Below are 26,096 nucleotides of genomic sequence, written 5' to 3' on the forward strand. Positions count from 1 at the left end.
TGTTGAAAAGGCTCTTTTTCCACTGGATGCTTTCAACTCCTTTGTTGGAGATCATGTGACCATAGTTGTGTGGGTTCATTTCTGGGTCTTCAATCCTATTCCATTGATCCGCTTGCCTGACATTGTACCAATATCATGCAGTTTTTTTTCTCTTTTTTTTTTAATTCGATATAATTTTTTATTTACATTTCAAATGATTTCCCCTTTTCTAGCCCCCCACTCCCTGAAAGTCCCGTAAGCCCCCTTCTCTCCCCCTGTCCTCCCACCCACCCCTTCCCACTTCCCCGTTCTGGTTTTGCCGAATACTGCTTCACTGAGTCTTTCCAGAACAAGGGGCCACTCCTCCTTTCTTCTTGTACCTCATGTGATGTGTGGATTATGTTTTGGGTATTCCAGTTTTCTAGGTTAATATCCACTTATTAGTGAGTGCATACAATGATTCACCTTTTGAGTCTGGGTTACCTCACTTAGTATGATGTTCTCTAGCTCCATCCATTTGCCTAAGAATTTCATGAATTCATTGTTTCTAATGGCTGAATAGTACTCCATTGTGTAGATATACCACATTGTTTGCATCCACTCTTCTGTTGAGGGATACCTGGGTTCTTTCCAGCATCTGGCAATTATAAATAGGGCTGCTATGAACATAGTAGAGCATGTATCCTTATTACATACCATGCAGTTTTTATCACTATTGCTCTGTAATAATGTTTGAGGTCTGGGATACTGATTCCCCCAGAAGTTCGTTTACTGTTGAGAATAGTTTTAGCTATCCTGTGTTTTTTGTTATTCCAGATGAATTTGAGAATTGCTCTTTCTAGCTCTATGAAGAACTGAGTTGGGATTTTGATGGGGATTGCATTGAATCTGTAGATTGCTTTTGACAAGATGGCCATTTTAACTATATTAATCCTGCCAATCCATGAGCATGGAAGATTTTTCCATTTTCGGAGGTATTCTTCAATTTCCTTCTTCAGAGATCTGAAGTTCTTGTCATGTAGGTCTTTCACTTGTTTGGTTAGAGTCACCCCAAGATACTTTATGCTGTTTGTGGCTATTGTGAAGAGTGTCATTTCCCTAATTTCTTCCTCAGTCTGCTTATCCTTTGAGTATAGAAAGGCTACTGATTTGCTTGAGTTGATTTTGTAACCAGCCACTTTGCTGAAGTTATTTATCAGCTGTAGGAATTCGTTCTGTGATAGAGTTTTTTGGGGTCACTTAAGTATACTATCATATTATCTGCAAATAGTGATAGTTTAACTTCTTCCTTTCCAATTTGTATCCCTTTGACCTCATGTTGTCTAATTGCTCTAGCTAGAACTTCAAGAACTATATTGAAAAGATATGGAGAGAGGGGTCAGCCTTGTCTAGTCCCTAATTTTAGTGGGATTGCTTCAAGTTTCTCTCCATTTAGTTTGATGTTGGCTACCAGTTTGCTGTATATTGCTTTTACTATGTTTAGATATGGGCCTTGAATTCCTGTCCTTTCCAAGACTTTTAGCATGAAATGATGCTGAATTTTGTCAAATGCTTTTTCAGCATCTAATGAAATGATCATGTGGTTTTTTTCTTTGAGTTTGTTTATGTAGTGGATTGCACTGATGGATTTCCATATATTGCACCATCCCTGCATCCCTGGGATGAAACCTACTTGATCATGGTGGATGACTGTTTTGATGTGTTCTTGGATTCAGTGGGCAAGAATTTATTTTTCTTAAAAAACTTAATTTATTGATTTTAAATTGTGCTTTGCTTCTTTTCATGTTTTCAAAACACACAGTGATCAATTAGTACTATTCTTAATTTATTTTGGATTGTGTTTCTTTGCAGTACTAAACGACATCAGCCTTATGTGAGGTGCTTCTGTTTCTCCCTCAGTCTCCTTTCTGTTCCATCAGCGCCATGTCCTTGGAAGCCAACCTTGACTTTGATCATTGCATCAGCAACAGAGAAAGCAGAGTCTTGGAGCATAGTTTTTGTCTTTGACTGACCCTCACTGAAGTTTGTACTTCTACAAGGGGCCTTTTCTGATTCCAGGCTTGGTAAACTTTTTCTCTTTTGCCATTTTTAACTCAGAAGTCATGTGCCCTTTCTTACCTGCTATGTGCCTCCAGGATGCTATTGCTGTCCCTGTAATTCCTGTACAACTACCATAGACTCTTATTAATGTTTTTCTTCAATAATTTCCTTCTTAGTTTACTGACGTGTAGTGTGTTGTTTTCTGCTAGAGTCAAGGGTATTATAGGACTTTATGCAGCCTTTCCATTTACCCAGTCAACAAAAGTATCTTTTCAATGTCTGGCATTCTCCCAGAGAACATAGATGGCTTACTTGTCAGATAGCTCAATTAACTAAAAAGAACAACACATTTATTTTGAGTCATTGTACAATACATGGACACTACCTTGTAATAGATTTAAGGTCAATAGTAGATGGTAATTTTAGTGATATATGTAAACTGTTTTGAGCATCCTCTTTGTGATATTACCAGTTTTCTTTTTGTTGTTGTTTTTTAAATTGTTTTTTTCTTTTTTTATTTTATTTGATATATTTTTATTTACATTTCAAATAATTTCCCCTTTTCTGGTCCCCCACTCCCCAAAAGTCACATAGGCCCCCTTCCCTCCCCCTGTTCTCCCACCCACCTCTTCAGTGAGCAAGAATTTTATTGAGTATTTTTGCATTGATATTCATAAGGGAAACTGGCCTGAAATTCTCTTTCTTAGTTGGATCTTTGTGTGGTTTTGGTATCAGCATAATTGTGGCATCATAGAAGGAATTGGGTAGTGTTCCTTCTGTTTCTATTTTGTGGAATAGTTTGAAGAGTATTGGTGTTACGTCTTCTTTGAAGATCTGATAGAATTCTGCACTGAAACCATCTGGTCCTGTGCTTTTTTTGGTTGGAAGACTTTCTATGACCCTTTCTATTTCTTTAGGAGTTATGGGTCTGTTTAGATCATCTATTTGATCCTGATTTAATTTTGGTATTTGGTATCTGTCTAAGAAATTGTCCATTTCCTCCAGATTCTCCAGTTGTGTTGAGTATAGGCTTTTGTAGTAGGATCTGATGATTTTTTTGAATTTCCTCAGTTTCTGTTTTTATATCTCCCTTTTCATTTCTAATTTTATTAATTTGGATACTGTCTCTGTACCCTTTGGTTAGTCTGGCTAAGGGTTTATCTATCTTGTTAATTTTTTCAAAGAATCTGCTCCTGGTTTTGTTGATTCTTTGTATGGTTCTCTTAGTTTCTACTTGATTGATTTCAGCCCTAAGTTTGATGATTTCCTGTCTTCTTCTCCTCCTGGGTGAATTAGCTTCTTTTTGTTCCAGGGCTTTCAGTTGTTCCATTAAGCTTCTAGTGTATGCTCTCTCCAATTTCTTTTTGGAGGCACTCAAAGCTATGAGTTTTCCTCTTAGCACTGCTTTCATTGTGTCCCATAGATTTTGGTATGTTGTGCCTTCATTTTCGTTAAATTCTAAAAAATCTTTGCTTTCTTTCTTTATTTCTTCCCTGACCAAGGTATTATGGAGTAGAGTATTGTTCAGTTTCCATGTGTATGTGGGCTTTCTGTTGTTTTTATTGTTATTAAAGACCAATATTACTCCATAGTGATCTGATAGGAGGCATGGGATTATTTTGATCTTCTTATATTTGTTGAGGTCTGTTGTGACCAACTATATGATCGATTTTGGAGAAGGTACCATGAGGTGCTGAGAAAAAGGTATATTCTTTTGCTTTAGGATGAAAAGTTTTATATATATATATATATGTATATACATATATATATATATATATTAAATCCAATTGGTCCAAAGCTTCAATTAGCTTTACTGTCTCCCTGTTTAGTTTCTGTTTTCCTGATCAGTCCGTTGAAGAGAGTGGAGTGTTGAAGTTACTCACCATTATTGTGTTAGGTGCAATGTGTGCTTTGAGCTTTAGTAAAGTTTCTTTTATGAATGAGGGTGCCCTTGCATTTGGAGCATAGATGTTCAGGATTGAGAGTTCTTGTTGGATTTTTCCTTTGACCAGCAAGAAGTGTCCTTCCATGTCTCTTTTGATGACATTAGGTTGAAAGTCAGTTTTATCTGATATTAGAATGGCAACTCCGGCTTGTTTCCTGAGACCATTTGCTTGTAGAATTGTCTTCCAGCCTTTTACTCTAAGGTAGTTTTTGTCTTTGACACTGAGGTGTGTTTCCTATATGCAGCAAAATGTAGGGTCCTGTTTCCTTATCCAGTCTGTTAGTCTATGTCTTTTTATTGGGAAATTGAGTCCATTGATGTTAAGAGATATTAAGGAGTAGTGGTTATTGCTTCCTATCATTTTTTATGTTAATTTTATACTTGTGTGGTTATCTTCTTTTGGGTTTGATGAAAGAAGTTTAATATCCTGCTTTTTCCAGGGTATAGTTTCCCTCATTGTAGTGGTGTTTTCCCCCTATTATCCTTTGTAGGGCTTGGTTTGTGGAAAGATATTGGGTAAACTTGGTTTTGTCATGGAATATCTTGATTTCTCCATTTATAGTAATTGAGAGTTTCGCTGGGTATAGTATTCTTGGCTGGCATTTGTGTTCTCTTAGAGTCTGCATGAGCTCTGCCCAGAATCTTCTAGCTTTCATGGTCTCTGGTGAGAAGTCTGGTGTAATTCTGATAGGTCTTCCTTTATATGTTACTTGCCCTTTTTCTCTTACTGCCCTAAGTATTCTTTCTTTGTTTAATACATTTGAGGTTTTGATTATTATGTGACGGGAGGTATTTCTGTTCTGGTCCAGTCTGTTTGGAGTTCTGTAGGCTTCTTGTATATTCATGGACATCTCTCTCTTTAGGTTAGGGAAGTTTTCTTCCATAATTTTGTTGACGATATTTGCTGGCCCTTTAAGTTGTAAATCTTCACTCCCATCAGTGCCTATAATCCTTAGGTTTGGCTTTCTCATTGTGTCCTGGATTTCCTGGATGTTTTGGATTACGAGCTTTTTGCATTTTGCATTTTCTTTGACTGTTGAGTCCATGGTTTCTATGGTATCTTCAGCATCTGAGATTCTTTCTTCTATCTCTTGTATTCTGTTGTTGATATTTGCATCTATGGCCCCTGATTTCTTCCCAAGGTTTTCTATCTCCAAAGTTGTCTCCTTTTGTGATTTCTTAGTTTTTCTACTTCTGTTTTTAGATCCTGAATGTTTTTGCTCAGTTCTTTCACTTGCTTATTTGTGTTTTCCTGTAATTCTTTGAGAGATTTTTGTGTTTCCTCTTTCATGACTTCTGCCTGTTGATCAAAGTTCTCCTGTATTTCTTTAAGTGATTTTTGCATTTCCTCCTTATTGGCTACTAAATCATGACCCATATTCTCCTGAATTTCTTTAAGTGATTTTTGTGTTTCCCTTGTAAGGGCTTCTCGCTTTTGATCATTTTTCTACTGAATTTCTTTAAGAGATTTATTTATGTCCTTCATGTGTTCCTCTAACAGCATCCTTACCAGTGATTTTAAATCCAACTATTGTGTTTCTGGTGTGTTGGGGTATCCAGGACTTGCTGTTGTTGGATAATTGGGTTCCGATGCTGCCATAATGCCTTGGTTTCTTTTAGTAACGTTCCTATGTTTGCCTTTAGTCACCTGGTTCTCACTGGTGTTAGATGGTCTTACTGTCACTGGCTGGTGCTTCAACCTCCTGTGGACCTTTAAGGCTATTTCCATGACACTGGATGACTGGGTTTCCCCTGTCACAGATTGCTGATATGCTGCCTTCCTCTTTTGTGCCTTTGGAGCCCTGCTGAGTCTTGCCTCAAGCAATGTTATACTTGGGTTGTCTCAGTGAACCAGGTGTTCCCTGACTGCTCTGTCCTGGAGCGAAGATGGCAGATGGCGGTGGAGAGTCACTCCCTCTGTTGATCCTACGTGACGTAGGACACAGGCCCCACGACAGGCTGGCTGGCAGACAACCGCCTATGTGTTCAGGTCCTGGATACAGGCAGACCCCTGGCAGTTTGCACTCCCAGAGATCTTAAGCTCGGGATAATACTGTACCTAGTGAGGCTTTTCTGCCCTGGCAGGAAGCGAAGATGGCCATGGGGAGTCACTCCCTCTGCTGCTCTCCACATAGGACACAGGCCCCATGACCGGCCTGTTGGCAGAGGAACCACCTATGTCCAGCAACTGGCTTTAACTCTAGCTCCAGGAAGATCTATACCTCTGGCATCCTGTGGGCTCCTGCACATACACGCACAAGCCCACACAGAGACACACATGCCCATAGATATGATTAAAATAACTAAATAAAAATCTTTAAAGGAACATGTTACTGGGATTTACTATTTCTTTTTACTATGTAATTAACATGAGACAGAGAGATGCTAGAGAAGAGAAATAAGATTGTACTAGACAGATATGGGAGAGAAGGATAGGAGGGGGAAAGGGATTGATCTACTTGCTAAATGAGAAATAAAGCCCCAAATTCTATAAAAATAAGAGTTTACAGAGGCAGCACCACTGTAATAGCAAGTCAGGAAGATAGTTTTGAAGGAATAACTTTCCTTTCAACTGATCCATTTCAAATATTTGTTTTGAAAACTCAGAAGACCAAGATGATATAGTCCTACCAATTGCTTTTAATGTTAACTGGACTGTGTAAAATTTTTAAAACTTACTCTTTCTGGTATGTAATTCCAATTATTTGCAAAAGCAACATGGGTAGGAGCTTGTGAAAATATATATCAAAAATTGTTCTAAAGGCAAAGTGACAGGTGAATAGGTGGTCTTTAATGTGATAGTCATTGTCCTGGTTCCTATTAGCAGAGCACATTCCTTTATTTCCTGATGCCAGTGTAGCCATGCAGTAGCCACAAAGTCAGGGAACCCCACTTGTCCCCACTGACTCTGAATTGTCCCTTTAATAAAAGTCTAAGCCCCAAAATTATCTATTATATAGTTATCAAGTCAAGGCAGAGAATAAATTCATCATATATTAAAGCACTAGAAAGGGTATTGGATTAAAACATTTTGTATATCAATCTTTGGCACAGGTGATGCATAAAGCAAAGTATTTCGCAAAGTATTTCTTTACTTCAGAAATTTGAGATAATCACTTCCATTCATGCTATCTTTGCTTTGAGAAAAACAAAAATACAAAATTAGCCTAACATCACAAAAATGCCCATGACTTACTGTGTAGCTAGAAGACCTAGATAACATACTAACTGGGGGATCAAGAGTTATTGCCAAAGAAACGATTCAGTTTCTAGTCACATGGTTATTAGCCCTCTATTATGTATTGGTTCTTAAAAATATTAAGATGGCACATATCAAATGGTGCCCAAGAAGAAGAAAGAAGTAGCCTCCGGTCCTGGAAAAGCTCAGTGCAGCAGTGTAGGGGAATACCAGAACAGGGAAGTGGGAAAGGTTGGATTGGGGAACAGGAGGAGGGAAGAGGGTTTATTGGACTTTTGGGGAGGGGGGAATCCAGGAAAGGGAAAATCACTTGAAATGTAAATAAAGAATATATCAAATAAAAAAAGAAAAAAATATATCAAGCAAAAAAAATATTAAGATGGAAAACTAACTTGTAGTTTTTATCACTGTTGCTAATCTCTCTTATCTTATCTTGCTATTGGGGAAATATGTGACAGTGATATAGGAAATGGGCTAAAATGAAAAGACATACTGACTTTTGCTACATCCCACTTTCATGGACTTAGGTTATTAACCCCAGTTCCATTGCTTTGTTTTCTATGTTGATGTTTAATCTTGGAATGGTATACTGATGGATATTCAATAAAACAGATGTGATTGCCTTCACGTCATCCAGCTGTGACCCTGTGGCATTGGGCACCAAAGGAGAAGGCTTACCTCATATCTCATGTGCCATTAGAGAAACAATGGTGTGTCACCTGCCTCTAACTAAAACCTGAGAGATCAGCAAGAACTGTGAATGCCACTCACATTGCAGACACACCACCGATCCCTGAGAGACTACTCTAGCACCCAAGTGTGAGGATAGGTTGGGGTACCAAATTCAAATTAAAGAGAAGACCTATTCTTCTTACTAATAGTTCTTACAGAGTTGTCATAATCTGACAACTCTGAGCATACAATGTACTCTGCTTTCCTCATTGGTGTATATTCATTGTGCTTCATGATGGCTTAAATAAGGACATATGCTTTCAGCATACCCACCCCAAGTTCCCTCCCTTTCCCACAAGTCCATGGACCCTAGACAGTTTTGTTTCCATTTTCATGCCATATATATATATACATCCATACATCTGTATAAAATCTAGAAACCAAAAGTGAGAGAAAAAGCATGCATTTGTTCCTTGTGGATGAAAAAGGAATCCTCTTTGTATATAAAATACATTTTCTTTGCCCACTCCCCCCCTCCCCCCGTTAATGGACACCTGAGTTGGTTTCATAACCTAGCTTCTGTAAATGGTGCTGCCAGAGGCTTTGATGTTCTAGAATCTCTATGACATACATGTCTGCTTGGAATTCTTTGTTAGCACTCAAAAGTAGTAGAGCTGGGTCATATGACAGGTCTGTTTCAGTTTTCTCTAAAACCTCCATACTGATTTCACACTGGCTGAACTAGTTTAGATTCCCACCAGGGTATATATGAGACTGCTTTGTCCAAATCCTCATTGGCATAAATTGTTATTCTTTTTTTTAGATTTATTTGTTTATGTATGGGTGCTCTATCTGCATGGGCACCTACATGCCGAAAAAGGGCATAAGAACTCATTATAGGGTGTTATAAGCCTCCATGTGTTGCTGGAAATTGAACTTAGTACCTCTGGAAGAGCAGCTGGTGCACTTAACCACTGAGCCATCTCTCCAGGACATATTGTTAGTCTTAATAGCTGTCATTCTGACTAGAGTTATGTGAATTACCAATATCGTCTTAATTTGCACTTCCCTGGAGGGTGGAGAAGATGAATAGCCTCATCGGTTTATTGGCCATTTCATATTCTGAGAATCATCAGCTCATTTCATTAGTTTCTTCATTGACATAGTTGATTTCTTGTTATTTAGATCTTAAGTATTCTAGATACACTATAAGATAAATACCTGGTGAATTTTTTTCTCATTCTCTAGCCTGTTTCTTTACTTATTTAAGTGCTTCCTTTGCAGTGTAGAATTCATTTAATTTCATTCATTAAATCTTATTTATCAATTGTTAGTGTTATTTCCTGAGCTACTGGAGTCATTTTCAGAAAGTCCCTGCTTATGGCCAGCATCTCAGAGTCTTAAGCTAATTTTCTCTGCTGTCACTGAAGGGGGCTGTCCATGTCTCTGTCTAGAAAGTGATTTTGGTGTTGTGACTGTCCCTCCTAGTTGTGTTTAGCTGTGTCCCACAGACCTTAAGATTTCATATTTTCAGGTACACTGTTTCAATGCACTGTCTTACTTTCCCTGGGTTTCTTCTTTGAGCCTGGACTACTTAGAAATTATTTTTTGTGGGAGTATCCATCCATCCTTCTGCCATTGCATAAATTATTGTTGGAGACCACCTTTGGTGTGACTTGTTGACAGTTGATTTTCAGTTTAGGTCATGGCCTAGACAGATTCCTATAGTAAATTAGGGAGAATTCTAGACATAACAATGAGATGTGTTTGGTGGGTGGTGGTGTTGGGTTTCTCTGTATTTTTATATTCTTGATAATTATCAATATAGTTTTTCTATCAGTTATTTAGAAAGGATATTGCCATCATCTAGTCCTCTTGTAGTTCAATAATATTTGTTTGTCATATCTACACCTTCATTATCTGACTATATGTAAGACAGAGCTTTTTGATGAGCTAAACTTCTTTCATAATATAAAATTCCAATCTGTCTCTGGCAAAGTGTTTGTTCTGAAATCTTTATTCGGTCTCACCCAATCACTTTTTCTTTTCCTTTCATCAATATTCACACAATGTCACTTCATAAACCTGTTTAGCTTTTAAATAGATCATTGTATTTAAAGTAAAAACTGAGAGGTTGAGAAAATGGGTCAGTTGATAAAGTCTTGCCCCATAAAAGTCTGAGGACCAGAGTTCAAATCTCCAGAACCCAAGTGAAAAGCTAGAAGCAGTAGTTACACACGTGTAGTCCTGGTGCTGAGAAGGCAGGTGGATGCAGATCCCTGGGTTTTGCTGGTCAGCCTTGCTCAATCAGGAAATTCAGGTTCAGTAAGAGAATGTTTCAAAATTAAAGTGGAGAGCAACAGAGAAACACTCCCAACTTTAACTTCTGGCCTTCACATGCACATGTACACACATACTCATGTGCACACCCACAAACATGTTGATACAGATACACACATTCACCACACACATACACATACAAAGCAGTAATAAAATGCATCACAGCTTTATTTTTTTTTCTATATTCTTTGTTTACATTCTGAATGCTTTCCCCTTTCCCGGTTCCCCCCTCCCCAACAGTCTCATAAGCCCTCTTTCCTTCACCTATTTCCTAATCACCCCCCATTTCCCTGTCCTGGTACTCCCCTACAATGGTGGATCAACTCTTTTCAGAGCCAGGACCCTCTCTTTCCCTCTTCTTGGGTATCATTTGATATGCTAACTGTGTCTTGAGAATTCAGAGCTTCTGGGCTAATTAATAACCACTTATCAGAGATTGCATTCCATGTGTATTCTTTTGTGATTTGGTTACCTCACTTAGGATGATACTTTCCAGTTCCAACCATTTGCCTAAGAATTTCATGAATTCATTGTTTTTAATTGCTGAGTAGTATTCCATTGTGTAAATATACCACATTTTCTGTATCCATTCCTCTGTTGAGGGACATCTGGATTCTTTCCAGCTTCTGGCTATTATAAATAAGGCTGCTATGAACATAGTGGAGCATGTGTCCTTATTGCATGTCGGGGAATCCTCTGGGTATATGCCCAGGAGAGGTATAGCAGGGTCCTCCGGAAGTGTCATGCCCAGATTTCTGAGGAACCGCCAGACTGATTTCCAAAGTGGTTGTACCATCTTGCAATCCCACCAGCAGTGGAGTGTTCCTCTTTCTCCACATCCTCACCAACACCTGCTGTCTCCTGAGTTTTTAACCTTAGCCATGCTGAATGGTGTGAGGTGAAATCTCAGGGTTGTTTTGATTCTATTTCCCTAATGATTAATGATGTTGAACATTTCTTAAGGTGCCTCTCAGCCATCCGAAGTTCTTCATGTGATAATTCTTTGTTTAGCTCTGTACCTCACTTTTTTATTTGGTTCTCTGGGGTCTACCTTCTTGAGTTCTTTGTATATATTAGATATTTGCCCTCTGTCGGATTTAGGGTTGGTGAAGATCCTTTCCCAATCTGTTGGTTGCCGATTTGTCCTTTTGATGGTGTCCTTTGCCTTACAGAAACTTTGTAATTTTATGAGGTCCCATTTGTCAATTCTTGATCTTAGAGCATAAGCTACTGGTGTTCTGTTCAGGAACTTTTCTCCTGTGCCCATATCCTCAAGGGTCTTCCCCAGTTCCTTTTCTATTAGTTTCAGTGTGTCAGGTTTTATGTGGAGGTCCTTGATCCACTTGGAGTTGAGCTTAGTACAAGGAGATAAGAATGGATCGATTTGCATTCTTCTGCTTGCTGACCTCCAATTGAACCAGCACCATTTGTTGAAAAGGCTATCTTTTTTCCACTGGATGTTTTCAGTTCCTTTGTCAAGGATCAAGTGACCATAGGTGTGTGTGTTCATTTCTGGGTCTTCAATCCTATTCCAATGCATCAGAGCTTTAATTCCACTTATTTTTCTTTTACATTTGATTATGAATTTTATTGCTTCTGAGGTTTTATTCCTGCTTCCTATGAATTATTTGAACATCTCTTAAAATTTCGTTTTCATTTATTATGTTTTTAGTGGGACCCTCTATATATCTTTTGTAGTGCTACTCCTAGGGCATGTATACACACACACACACACACACACACACACACACACACGCGCGCGCGCACATACTCAGTGAGAGAAGGGGTGGGGAGAAGAAGAGAGCATTTACAAATCTACTGGTGTCATGATTTAGAGGCTGAAGCACAGAGAACAGACCTGATATGCCCCATCTTCCTGGTCCCAGCTGCCTTATAGGATGCAGACTCCTCTTGCACCTGACCTGTGTGGGTCTGCATATAGCCACATCAGATAGTGTCATAATTTTGTTTTGAACATCAAAGAATGTTTACAAACTTAAGGAAAGGAAATTCAGTTTATCCACTGGCAGCTCTTTTGGCAATGCTAATACAAGATTTTTCTTTTCCCATTTCCTTCCTGCTGGTGAGCTGCCTTCCTGCTGGTGAGCTGCCTTACAGCTCTATTTTAAGAGAGTTCTTGGGACAATTCCCCTCATTTCCCTCATTTAAAACTGTTCTGATTTCCTGTTCATTGCTGAAGAATACTTAAACAGTTAGAGGATTTGGGCTGACGGCTAATTCTTTCCAGTGCTTGAAAATTATGTAATTTCCTTCTGTCATTACTGGCTTTTGGTGAGACATCTGCTGGCATTCAAATTGTTTTTCCCTTGTAGAGAAGGTGTCATCTTTTCCTCTAGTTGCTTTGAAGGTTCTATTTGACCTTAGCTTTTAGTCATCATATTAGACTGTGTCTGCACATGTACCTTGTTTTTCTCTGCTTCCCGAACCTGTTATGTTGTCTCAGGTGGGAGGGGGGATTACTTTTTAAGATTTATTTTATGTTTAATTATGTGTTTAATTTTGTGAATTATGTGTGTATGCCGAGCTGAGATGAAGAGGGTATCATATCCTCTGTAGCTAGCTAGAGACACAGGAGGTTGTGAGCTCCAGGATGTGGATAACTGGGCATTGCAAGAGCAAACATGGTCTTAGCTACTGAGTCGTCTCCCCAACTCCAGGGCATTATTTCTTCTGGTAGCATTTTTAGCTCTTCCTTCTTTCCCTTATCCTTCTGACAACATGATTCCTAAAACTGTGTGTAGTCCCATGGGGTTTTGAGACTTTTTCTAGTGTGTTCTTTCTCTGTTACTCAGACTAGATGATTTCTGTTTTCCTAAATCCCAGCTCTCTGTGGTCTCTCGCTAAGATTCTCCAGCAACTGGGCTTTCTATTTCAACCACTTTGTTGAATTAGAAAATCTAAAATCCCCACGTATTTTCTTTCTGCTTCTTTGTGTTCACTGAGGTATAATATTTCTTTGCTGAGGGCTTTTATAATTCTAAGTATAATGGGTGTGTATAGTCAGTCATTGGGGTTTTTTTTCTTGATGACTGCCTTAAAAAGGGGTAATTCTAACACCTTCATCTTCTCAGTATAGATATCTATTGATTGTTTACCTTCATTGCATCTGAGATTTTCCTGACTCATGGTATGAGGAGTGGTTTTCCCATTGAGATGTGAACACTTTTATATTTTTAAAACTCAGTCTTATTTTGACACACAACATATGGGGGGATATGGTATATGGGTGTTGTGTATGTGTGGTGTTTGTATGTGTAGTGTGTTGGGTGTGGGGGTGTGGTATGTGTTGTGTGTGTAGTGTGTGTGTGGTGTGTAGTTGGGGGGAAATGTGCATGTGTGTTGTGAAAGGCCTACATTTGTTCATGGGTGTGTATGCATGTGAATGTCAGAGGATACTGTCTTTTTACATATGTTTCTGAGACAGACTCTCTTACTATCCTGTACTCACCTGGAAATCTAAGAATGTCATGTTTCCCTCTCTTTAGTGCTCAAATTGAAAAAATACAGCACCACAAATATATCCCATCATGCCCTGCCTTTCAAACTCGAATTCTAGGGATTAACTCAGGTCCTCCTGTTTTCAAGACAAGCACTTTCTTGACTAAGCTATCTCTCCATTTCAATTTGGTCTTTTTGTTTTAACTAGATTTCTCTGATTCTGATTCAGTTGAGAAGGATTGAGTGTGACTTGTAATCAAAAGAAGATAGAAATATAGGTGTTGGGAATAGAGAGATGGCTCAGTGGTTAAGAACACTGTTCTCCCAGAGGGCCCAGGTTCAGTTGCCAGCATCCATGTGATGGCTCACAACCATTTGTAAATCTAGTTTGAAGATCTAGATTTGATGGTACACAGACATACATACAGGCAAACCTCCCATACACATAAAATAAAAATAAATAAATCTAACAAAAGGAAAGATTTCTCTTTGGGCCTTCACTGAAACTTCAGACAAAAGTTCGTAGGTTAAGGTGAAGATCCAACTCCCCAGTGATTTCCTCTGATGCCCTGGAACAAGCGCCTCATTATCACAGGGTCAGATGAAAGTCTGACTCTATTGGGCTACCTCCAGCATCACATTGGGAAGACAGCAATTTTATTGTGGCTGGGTGGGAGGAGGCATTGAGTGCTGGTCATCTGAGTGCCCTGGCTCCCTACATAGCCTCTGGGAATTAAGGATTTTGGTATTGTACTTCAGCAGCCTTTAAGTTTATAACATAAATCATACACGTTTGAACACCCTAAGTGCCATGAGCTGTCATCCCTTGAAGCTATATTTGATTTTTCCAGCCCCTCCCATCGAGCCACAATAAGACTACTGCCTTCCCAATGGGATGTGGGAGATGGCCTAATGGAGTCAGGCTTTCATATGACCCCATGATAGCGAGGCAAGTGTACCAGGGCATTTTCCGGTTGTCCAAGTGTCAAGATGGATATAGTAAGGCACAAGCCCAACTAGATATCCCAGTGTATCCTCATGCTTGGGTCTGAAAGAACACTGTGAGCAAACCACCTGAGTGGTAATCTTGCATGAATCTCCTCAGCAATGAGCAACTCTCCATAATAAACCCAGGCCGAATTTGGAATTAGTTATAGCATTTGGTATCTAATCACCATTCTTTTCCTTGGTTTTTTTGGTGTAAATATTTTCCTGACTTCTAATGATATGAGATTTTTCCCCTGTAAACCTTGTTTTAGGGGGGGGTTCAACCTGAAAATGCCATACTCCAACTCTGTGAAAAAATATGTACAGTTTCTCCAGTCTCCCCTTGAAAGCTCCAAAATTACCAAACCCTCTGATTCTTTTTGTCATTTTCAACATATCATGCTGTCTTTGCAGAAAGCTTTGTGTTGGCATTTCCCATCCAGAGAGAGGCCAAGTGTACATGGCTTACTGCCTGGAAGCCCCTGCTTGAATAAACATAGCCTCTGACATTTGTGTTCCCATTGCTGTATTGTGCTTCATTATCAATGTTCTCATCGCCTTGAAGAAGCATTTGTGCCACTTCCTGTCCTTGCATCGCATCCCTCTAAGTGTTTTGTCATTTTCGTTTGTTTCGTTTATACAAGTAGGTGTTTGTTCTTTGCTTTCTACAGCCATCATTGCCATCGCCTGCCTGTAGCCCAGGAGAGTGGGTGGGCAGGCAGAATGACTTGTAGAGTGCCAGTGTGCCCTTTCCACACCCACGATCTGAGAACATAAGCTTTATTAACTCACAGTAAAGGAAAGATTAATAACTACAACAGCATTGTCCTGTTTGCATACCTGTAAGCATGATGTCCCAAAAAGAGCATCAAGGCTCACAGGCCTAATCCGCTGAGTGGGAAATACTACAATAGCTGCTAAGGAACTGGCTGTGAATACCAGCCATACCCAAAGGCTCTTCTGCATGATCTCCTTTCTTTTCTCAGTTAAACTGGGGATGGGGACCAGGATGCAGTGTAATGTCATAGTCAAGAGGTTGACCTTTAATAGACAGCTTTGTCAAGGGCTGTTTTGACGGTTCCCAGTTATATAAATTACTTGGAAATATTGTATGCTGTTGCACAACCTTAGTTTCAGTAAAATTGGATAATAATACTAATCACTTCTTAACGCTGCTGTGAGAACTCAAGGAGATAACTCATGTGAGATGTCTTGGGACGCTCTTCACGTTTGCTGATACCTAGTGATTGCTAATTGCATTTACTGTGCCCACTTGCTGAGAAGAATAAGTGGGATAAGCTGCATGTCCTCAACAATTCAAAAATAGGAGCCAGGGGATGGCTCGGCTGGTACAGTGCCCACATAGACGTGAGGAACTGAGTTCAGATCTCCAGCACCCACAAAAAAAATCATGAGGAATAATTGTAAGCCCAGAACTGAAGGGGCAGGAGTGGATAAAGGCTGATGGTTCCTAGAACTCATTGGCCAGCTAGCCTAGCCAAATCAACACGCTTCAGGTTTAATGAGAGAACAATTAAGGATGACACTAGTGTCAACATCTGGCCTCTACCTGGATGTACACAAATGCACATGTGCACACACGCACACACGCACATGAACATGTACATACATCACATAAAAACAATTCAAACATTTATGTAATCCTGAGTTCAAATTGGCCTGTCGGGAGAAAAAATACACCAGAAAAACATGTCTAAAGTTAAGAACTAGCAGAACAGAGAAGTCTGATTTGCCTTTGGACAGAGTCACTTCGAAATTAATCAGCAGAGTAGCTTTCAAGCAGACATTATTGATTTTTTTCATGCAGATTATATATTAAGGTGCAGAAGCTGTCAAATATTTTACCAGGCAACCAGGTAAGAATGCAGAAATCAACCCCTGTCAGCTTTCCTCCTCAAACCTTAGATCATTCTCTCTTGCATGTAACTGGCCATGCCAAGTGAGGTCACTCAAGAGACAACTCAGAATATAATCCTGAGCTTACCAGGGCTTCCATCTACCAAGCAAGAGAATAGAAAAACTTATGGCAGTAGAGAATAGCCAAACTTCCCATAAGGACTTCCAGTCTTCTATACTGGCAGGAAAGTGACAAAGATTCTGGAAGTTTCCTAAAGAGACAGATGAGCCTGAGGAAAAGCATTTACCTTTGAGGTTACACTAATTGGGTTCATAAGATTATGACATTGTGGTCACTGTCACGTGAGTAACTGTTTGCACCTTGCACTGGTACAGAGTAAAGACCCAACTTTCCCTCCAACTCCCCATGACTCAAACATCTTTAATGTTTATGAAATTAGAAAATGGTTCATCATGCTAAGACAGCTAATTGGACATATAAAATATAACCCAAGAGTTGTTTATTTTGCATTGCATATTGCCAATTAGTAAATTTGAGTATTTTATTTTTAAATCACCTCTTGTGTGGACCAGCAAAATATTTTCCTCTAGATGATGTTCCATCTTCACTATGGGTTTCTTTATTTAACATTTTCATTAAGAGCTCTAAAACAAAGATGAGGGCACAGTTCATTCTAAACACCTTTAACTTCCCATAGGCAGCAGAATCTTATAGACATTTATCAAATGATTGGTTTTTGGTGCTCTCGAGCTAATAACAAATTATTAAACATTGATTATTCTCTTCAGAACAAGTTCGTTGTGCACCTGTATCACAGAATGTAGGCAGTTCCTCTGTTTTATTTTAGGAAGCAGAATCATTGTCCCCTGGTGCCTACATATCTCTTTGAGTTATTCCTCAATATAAATGTCAGCTAGCACTCCCCTTTATATTTATTGTGAACTCTCTCATTTTTTATACTCTCTTCAGGTGAATTTTGTTTCCTTAAAACAAGGAATAAAGTAATATTTGGTAAACCACCAGGTATCTGTACCAGTACAAACATCTCCACCAGCCCCATGCACACCCCTTTACCTTTCTCTTGTTATCCTTCCCAGCCTAGACTGGAAGGCCACTTGATACCCTCTTACCCGTGGGTATCTTCTTCCAGCGTCTCGCCCATGGGGTGGCACTGCTGCCTTCTGTTTGCACACAGGGAACTTGGCCTGACGGTTCTGCTCTCCACAGGCAGGCAGCCACATTCAGACCCTAATGGGGTCACAGAGCCTTCAGCACCGCAGCCGGGAGCAGCAGCCATATGAAGGGAACATCAACAAAGTGACCATTCAGCAGTTCCAGTCACCATTGCCCATCCAGATCCCCTCATCACAAGCTACCCGGGGACCTCAGCCTGGACGGTGCTTAATTCAAACGAAAGGGCAGAGGAGTATGGACGGTTATCCTGAGCAGGTAAGTACTAGTCTTATAACAGTAAATAAACATTCAGGAAGCTAAAACAACTCCATGTTGCATGTTAGTCCTTCACACATGACGCTCTTCATAGGAACTGATTGTTGCTTCCAATGGTTATAGTCAATAACACATTGATCAAATGCTCTTTCAAATCATACAAAATGCAGTGGCGTTTCAGTCCTGTCCTTTCTTCCCACTGCCCAACCCAATTCAGTTCTTCAGCATTGTTTTTGAGTGTTACAAAGCAGCTCTGTGAATGGGGTATGTTGACTAAGGCCCCTGGAGAAATGCAGGGTCTGAAAGGTGAACTATTAACCCATCCTCATTTGCAGAAAAACATTTGTAGTCCTATTTTCTGGATTTTGTTAGCTAGTACAGAGTATAGAAAACTCTTACAAATTATTAGAAAAGAAATATTTTAGGTGCTTAAAAAGCTACTGATCATTGCGATGTAGCAAAATCTTAATAACGAGAATTATTGTTCTCCTGCCCTGACTAGAATCGAGAACTCACTCTCCACTGTAGAATGTTCTCCTTCCTTGATACCAGAACAAATGTTCCCTGCTAGGAATCTCAGAGAGAAGACAACATGATCTAGCACCTACAATTAATCCCTCTTACTTCATTATTCAGATTACTATAGGCAAAACTCCAGGGCTTTATTCACCCCTCACATGGTTTATAAGTGGTCTGCTCTGTTATTATCTAGCGCTGTACATGTTAGTCAACCTTGTATTCTAAACACACCAGTTAATATTAACTTCTTTCTCCAGATTTTCTCTGGATGTTGCTAAGAGCCATTTATCCCCGAGAGCCCCAGCTGCTTCAAGCAATGTCTATTTCTTACACCTGCTTTGTAGCAGTCATCCTCAGAATCATAGATGCTCAAGATGTTTCTCATTCCCTTTCCTTGATCCAGGCTACATGTTGGATTTAATGTGTGACAAGCCAGGCAGGCACCTGTAGTCAGATAATGATGTAGATAGCTACTGATTCTCCAGAGGTTCTAAAAAGGTAATCAATTTTAAATTATGCTTTAACAAAGGCTCTGTGCATATCTGGCTCTGCAGGAAAAACTATCCTCCATCAAAAAGTTGACATTATAGCAATAATTAACCACAAGACTGGTAATCACCCTAAAGCATAGTGTACCTCAACTGATGAGCTGCTAGGCACACAGAGTTTGCTTCTGTGTTTGCTTCTCTTCTGTTTTGCCTTCCCTAATCTCTGTTCTTCCTCATCAAGCTCTATTGATCAAGAAATATCACTAAGCCAGGGCTCCAGATCTGCAGTTCCTTTACCATTATTAGCCTTGTGACCCTGCCGAAGTCATTCACTCCCTTTAAGGTTCTGTTTCTTTCTTTAAATTGAAAATGACAACACCTGTCAATAACTTTCAGATGGTTTTGGTGAGGACTGGGAGATGGTTCAGCCCGTAAATTGCTTGCCGTGCAAGCATGAACACATGGGTTCTATTGACAGAGCCCAAGTAAAATCTGGGTGTGGTTGTATACCCTTGTAGTCCCAGAGCTGAAGAGGAAGATTTCAGTGGCTCCCTAGTATTCACTAGCTAATAAAGACTACTCAGCAAGTTCCAGGTCAATAGGAGACCCAATCTCAAAAAGCAAAGTGAAAACCAGGTGGTGGTGCTGGCAGTGCATGCCTTTAATCTGAGCACTCAAGAGACAGAGGCAGGCTGATCTCTGTGAGTTTGAAGCCAACCTGGACTACAAAGAAAGTTTCAGGACAGCCATGGCTACACATAGAAAGCCTTTCTCTGAGAGAGAGAGAGAGAGAGAGAGAGAGAGAGAGAGAGAGAGAGAGAGAGAGAGAGAGAGAATGGCATCTAAGGAACTACACCAAAGATTCATAACTTCGTGCCCCTATATGCATGTGTGCACTTATGAATGCATCCTGCACACACACAGCTTCCTCCTACATATACACATACATCCCCAAAATGTTTTGGTGAGAGTTATATGACATAGTCCTACACAGTACAACATAGAACTTCCAACTGAAAGCTAGACCTCCTTCCCAGGTCAACTCACTTTGTTCACCTACCCATGACCTAGGTAATGGGAATTCTTTAGAACCCTTCAGTCATTCTACACAGTTCAACCAGAGTTGAGAGCCACTGCCTGAGGTGCCCTGTGGCCCAACAGTGTCCTAGTTGGACAATGTACTTGTGTCATCACTATCTAGAAGCCACACTAGTTAAATATTTTTAAATAAACTGATAGTATCTTTGATCTTTCTTTATGCATATTGATAACCGAAGGCAGATTGTGTTTACATGCATAGAACATAGAGATACCCAAGCAGCCATGAGAAGGGAAACTTCAGGACAATGGTTGAGACATCCTAAAATCAGAAATTCAAGAGTACAGTTCAGTTCTCAGTTGTATGATCCAGGTTTCCAGCACCTATCTCATTAATAGATGAGGGCTAAGGGATGTACTGTACCCCAAATGTGGCAATGTAGCATCTTAGAAACATACCTGGAATCAGTACCTGGTTTTGTGAGGTTTTGTATTCCACATTGTGGCCTGAGGCACAATAACCTTTAACACAGTCAAGAGTAAATTCCTATGAGGAGTAGAGATAGGAATACACCCTACAGTTCAGGGATTCCACCATGTGACTACACACAACTTACAGAGTCAACGTATGGATTTCACTATACATTCTTTGCCAAATGATGAACTATTAGAGCCACTGAGTTCTGAGGCTTTTTGTATAAAAATATGAAAAATATTTATGAATACTTTATGAAGTAAAGTGGGCTGAGTGGGGAATAAGGTATCTCTGAAGGTGTAGGAGAAAATAGGATACAGCCCAGTCATTGAGTGTGTGCTATCTTAATTAAATAGTTGCCTTTTAATCTAAAAATTAGAAATTTTCTCCTGTCTTTCTTTTATTTTCCACCAGAGGGTAAGCAAGTAAGGACTTATTGATAACTACAAGAAAGAGCATCCAGAAAATGTGTTGCTCTATATTTTTCTTAGCATGTACTAATTGTATTTATTAGTTGGGTTCAGACACACACTGAACTAATCTAGTACACTACTCTAGAGTAGTACAGCCTCCTTTATCCACCTTCACTCTGCTAATATCCAAACTCTAGAAATCATAGTTCCATGTTCATGTTGATTTTTTTGAGGCCTCAATATAAGAAAGAGAACACACTGTGCTCATCTTCCCGTCTCTGGCTTACTTCGCTTAACATAGGGTTGTCCAGTTCCATCCAGCTCACTGCAAATGCCAGGCCTTCATTCTGCAGAGTCAAGTCACATTCCACTGTCTGTAGCTGTGCACCTCCTGTTTTCGTTGTCTGTTCATCCAATCATAGCTCTGTGGTAAACATGGATGTGCAGGCTTCTCTTTGGTATGATTAGTACATTTCCTTTGACTACTTGCCCAGAAGTGAGACAGATAAGTCAGAGGACAGAGACTTCACTCTTCTCCATGATGTACTAAATTGCATGTGCATGCATGACAGAGTGCCTCTCTTAACATCACCACTGTTTGTTAGTTTGTTGTTTATAAAAACCATTCTAAAAAATGTGAGATGTTATTTCCTTGCAGATTTTGATAAGTAATGGGTAGTTTCAACAGGCTTTTACAAGCCTTTTTTCTTATATCATTTAACATAATATAGCTTTCTTCAGCCACTCCAAGAGCTGCAAACCTCTCCTGAAGTCTTGCACACACTTCCAGCAGATTATAAGACTGCAGCCAACTGAAAGAAATGTCTGAGGTCACCATCTCTCAGCCACTGCTTCATGGGCTGCATGTATGATGAAATCATTTTCAGGAGAGCTCACAAACTTTCATCCTGAGATGACCTCTAAGTACTGGAGTGACCCAGTGTCCAGCCTCTCTATCCACACCATCCCCTCAATGACAGCATTCAGTCCTGGGCTGGATGACTCTATCTCCAGTCCTGCCTCCCGCCCCGGGTTCCAGCTGTCTGAGTACACTGGCTGAGCTATGTCTTCCAGTACTCTCTCCACCTGGGTTTTCCAAGCACTTGATAAACACGGTCAAAAGAGCTGTCAACTCTCTTCACCTGCTCTTTCTTCCACACTCCTGCCTTTTTCCAGATGTCCACTTCCCATTCAAGGGCCTTCTATTCAGCTTTCTGCTATGATCAAAAGTGTCTGATTTCTCTTTTCTCACCTCCAATCCAAAACACCTCTGTCATGAATATCCTAAATTTCCAAGATTCCTTGCCACCCACATCCCTCCCTCTCCAAATACTCCTGAAACCTTCTAAATGTTCTCTTTCCAGTGTATCTCCCTCTGGTCTGTTCTACTCCCAGAGTTAGTTTTTTCAAATGAAATCTATGCCATGGCACTTCTCTACTTAAAATGATTTATTGGCTTTCAATTGATTGCTGAATTGTTTTTGAACCTTTATAGGATAGTATTATGTCCCATAGGTCTAGCCCCTGCTTGTATCCTTACAGAATAGTATAATGTCCATGAGGGTCTAGCCCTTGCTCACATTGCCTTCTCTTCCTTACTGATCTGTCTTCTGGTCATGATGATCTTGCTGTTTTTAACTACATTATACATATAATTTACATCTCATAGACCGGTGTATTTAAAGTACACAGGTTGTATATTAATATTTATATAGCTGGGTAGCATCACTGTAATGTAATTTTAGAGTGTTCCCATCCTTCAAAAGGAAATTCCTAGCCCTGACTTTCCATGCTCACTCCTTTCATCCCTGGATGAAGGTCTTCAGGTAGAGCTGCCCTTACTGATACTGTACTTACTGATACTGTGTGATCTCTCAACACTCGCTTTCACCTCACTAGTGTATTCCAGAAGCAGGTTTCTCTAAGACCTGTTCTAATTACAGTGGGATCAATACAGACTGGTCAAGCAGCATGCAGGAAGCACATAGACTCACAGTGCTTTAGATAGACATTTCATTTTGTCTCTGAAGGGAAAATTGAAATACTGATTTTTCACTAAATAAGCTATTTATTAACTTCAGGGGCTTTTGTAAAAACATTGTGTTCCAGTTCTTTTCAGCTTCTCTTGACTGTGAGGTTCTCTCTCTCCTCCCTGGGCCACAGCAGGCAGGTGAGAAACCCGCACCCCCCCCCATCACAAGAGAAATCCTCCATCCCAGAGACTTTAGGAGACCCCAGTCACAACCCATCAATCTGATACATGTGAGCATTCTAGAAATAGCTGAGCTGCAGATCACAGCAGAAGTCTGTTTGTCACAGTGAAACAAGCATCACCTTTACTATTTCAATTTTTTTAAATATACTAAGAACACTCCCCAGAGCTGATGTCGGAAACACTGTTTTTCTTAGCTTTTTAGCACATTCCAGATTTTCAGTAATATAAATTAAATATAATAACTTCCTTTTAAAAGGATGACTAGAATCTACTTGTGGAAATTGTCCACATAATAAAAAAATTGGCTCTATTGTTTCTGGTTTTATAGTGACCTGAGGGAAGCCAGGAAGCACAGCTTCCATGTTACTTATGTACAGCTTTTATGAAATAGGGTCATAGTTGTTGCTGTTGTTGTGTAGATACTTTTGTAAGTGCCCATGTGTGCATGCATGAGTGTACATGTGTGTAAGTGTCCATATGAGTGTGCATGTTTGAGTGTGTATTTGTCAATGTGAGTGTGCATGAGTCTGTGTATGTTCATGTCTGTGTGTGTCCATGTGAGTGTGCATTGTGAGGTTGTGTGTGCATGTCTGTGTGTGTCCATATAAGTATATAGGTATGAGTGTGTGTGTTTTCATATCTGTGTGTGTCCATGTGAGTGTGCACCCATGAGTGTGTGTGTCAGTATGTACCTGTGTCTGTGTGTGCCCATGTTCTTCATTATATGCAGTATTGGGATTTCACAAGGATGTTTTAATATAAAAAAAATAAGTGTCTTCCTTTCCATAACCTCTCTTGCCCACGTTCCTCCTGTTTCCCATAATTCTCTTCTTCCCTGAGATCAGTGGTCCTCAACCTTCCAAATGCTGTGACCCTTTAATATAGTCCTCAAATTGTGGTTACCCCCCAACCATAAAATTATTTTTCTTGTTACTTCCGATATGAAATTTTGCTACTGTTATGAATCATAATATGAAGATCTATGTTTTCTTGTATTTCTGGTGGTCTTAGGTGATCCCTGTGAAAGGGTTATTTGACAGACCCTGAAGAGGTCACAACACACAGGTTGAGAATCACTGCTTTAGACAGTTCTGCATCTACCTTGTGTCATATGTGTATACATGATTTTATGTCTATAAAAAGCTCTAAGATCTACAGATGAGGGGAAGTACATGTACCTGTGGGCAAATACAAATACATGGGATGTTTCTCTGTCATTTTCTAATTAATAAATATTAGTAAAGAGGGAAAGTGCTACAAAAAATACAGCTAAAATACTCCCTCCAGCTACATCAAACTGTTTTATATTCATACTCATAGGCTTTGAGTCATGTAAATTATAAACTATTAGCTAATTTTTGCTACCCAATAAAAACTAGTTTTAACAAATCTAGATCATTTGATGGAGAAGTTGAAAATAAGTGTATCTTTAAAGTAAAATATGAAAAAAGTGTTCTTTTCAATGGCACTTATTTATAATTTAGAAATTACTGACTGATGAGTTGAAAATAGAAATCACATTAGTGGTTGATTTTTTTTTTTTTTTTTTGCCCTTGTACTACAAGTGAACCACAAGACAGTCAGATATCATTTTAAGAACAAGAACAGTATACTAAGGTGGTGCCTCTAATAGGATTAGTTCATCCAAAGTCTGGCAACCATAGTATATCTTAATTAAGTATGAAATGTGATTTGTGTTTTTCTTAAACCATCTAAGAGGAGTGACTAGAGACGGGTTTAAAATAGAACGATTAAGAGTGTTTTGGGCATTGGAGTTTAACAGGTCAAGAGAGTGGATAAGTGCTAGCCAGAGGCATAAAGTTGCTTAATCAGCCAGTCATTGGATCATCCTTAAGAACTGTTCTTCTGTGTGTTTATTTAATTACAAAGCACATGCCAGTGTGTACCCCACCACTTTTTTCCTTGACCTGTCAGTCACCTCACTGCTGTCGTCTGGTACCACAGGGCTCCCCTGCTTGCTCTGTACCTATCACTTATGAATCTCTTTTCTCTTCTTTTAACAACAAAGTGCTGCCTCTTAGTCACAAGACTGCCATCATCTGTGATCACTCTGCCCCACCCTATATGCAAAGCCAGGATTTTTCCCTCACTCGAAACTCAATCCCAGCCCAGGATCACCCAGATGCCCTCATCTGTTGAGGTTTCCTGATATCATCTTGCTAGCTTCCTGTCTGCAGATTTCCTGTCTGCAGATGTTCTGTCTACAGTCTACATTAACATAAACACCCATTCCACTGAATTGCAACCTCTGCCAACAGTAGGCCATCCATCTAAAATCATCTGCTTCCTAAGGGAGTAACGGCATAAATGCTAGACCAGATTCTCCACAGCCCTGAACACTGTTCCTGCCCAGTCTCTGTTTCCTGAACCACAGTCTCTGACCTAATGACCGTAAGGCTTTCCTACTATTTCTCCCTCTCCCACCTCAGCAGCTACTACGAAACTTGATCCTCTTTTCCTTCAGTGCTTCCCTTCCATTTCAACCCCCTATTTGTGGATCCTTTCTCAAACTAAAAGCCCTACCATCCCTAAATGCTACCAGGCCTTCCAAAGATGTCCTCCATGACCATATTTAAATTGCTATCTCTGCTTTCTCTCACTGTACAATCTTTTCTAAGTAGTCTGGACGTGTATAGAATGACAGATACTGCCTCACCACCCAGTATGCTCCTGAGGCTTACTGGGCATCTAAAGCCACAAAATATGGAGGCATAGAGAGACATTACCCCTTTTATGGAATTTGTGTTGTTCATGCCAGATCAACATGGGCTGGCTCACTTGAAACATGAATGAATTGTAAACCTTGTTGGAAAATATTTAGTTGTAATGGCTAGTTGGTGACTTTTCGTGTCTTCTTTTCTTAGTTCTGTGTGAGAATAGAAAAGAATCCTGGGCTTGGATTTAGTATCAGCGGTGGAATTAGTGGGCAAGGAAATCCTTTCAAGCCTTCCGACAAGGTAAGAAGTGAATTCCTTATC

The 26,096-nt window shown here is 39.7% G+C and overlaps 1 protein-coding gene across 1 annotated transcript in view; it reads left to right on the forward strand.

Annotated features, from left to right (window-relative positions):
• Lrrc7 (leucine rich repeat containing 7) overlaps window positions 1-26,096 on the forward strand; it is a 412,448-nt gene that overhangs the window by 360,760 nt on the left and 25,592 nt on the right. Inside the window, exons 22-23 of the mRNA XM_052178844.1 lie at window positions 17,728-17,949; window positions 25,983-26,075. Of these exons, the coding sequence (XP_052034804.1) occupies window positions 17,728-17,949; window positions 25,983-26,075 (315 nt within the window). The remainder of the gene's footprint in view (window positions 1-17,727; window positions 17,950-25,982; window positions 26,076-26,096) is intronic.

The sequence above is a fragment of the Apodemus sylvaticus genome, chromosome 4 (assembly GCF_947179515.1).
Source record: "Apodemus sylvaticus chromosome 4, mApoSyl1.1, whole genome shotgun sequence".
NCBI classification, from domain to species: Eukaryota; Metazoa; Chordata; class Mammalia; order Rodentia; family Muridae; genus Apodemus; species Apodemus sylvaticus.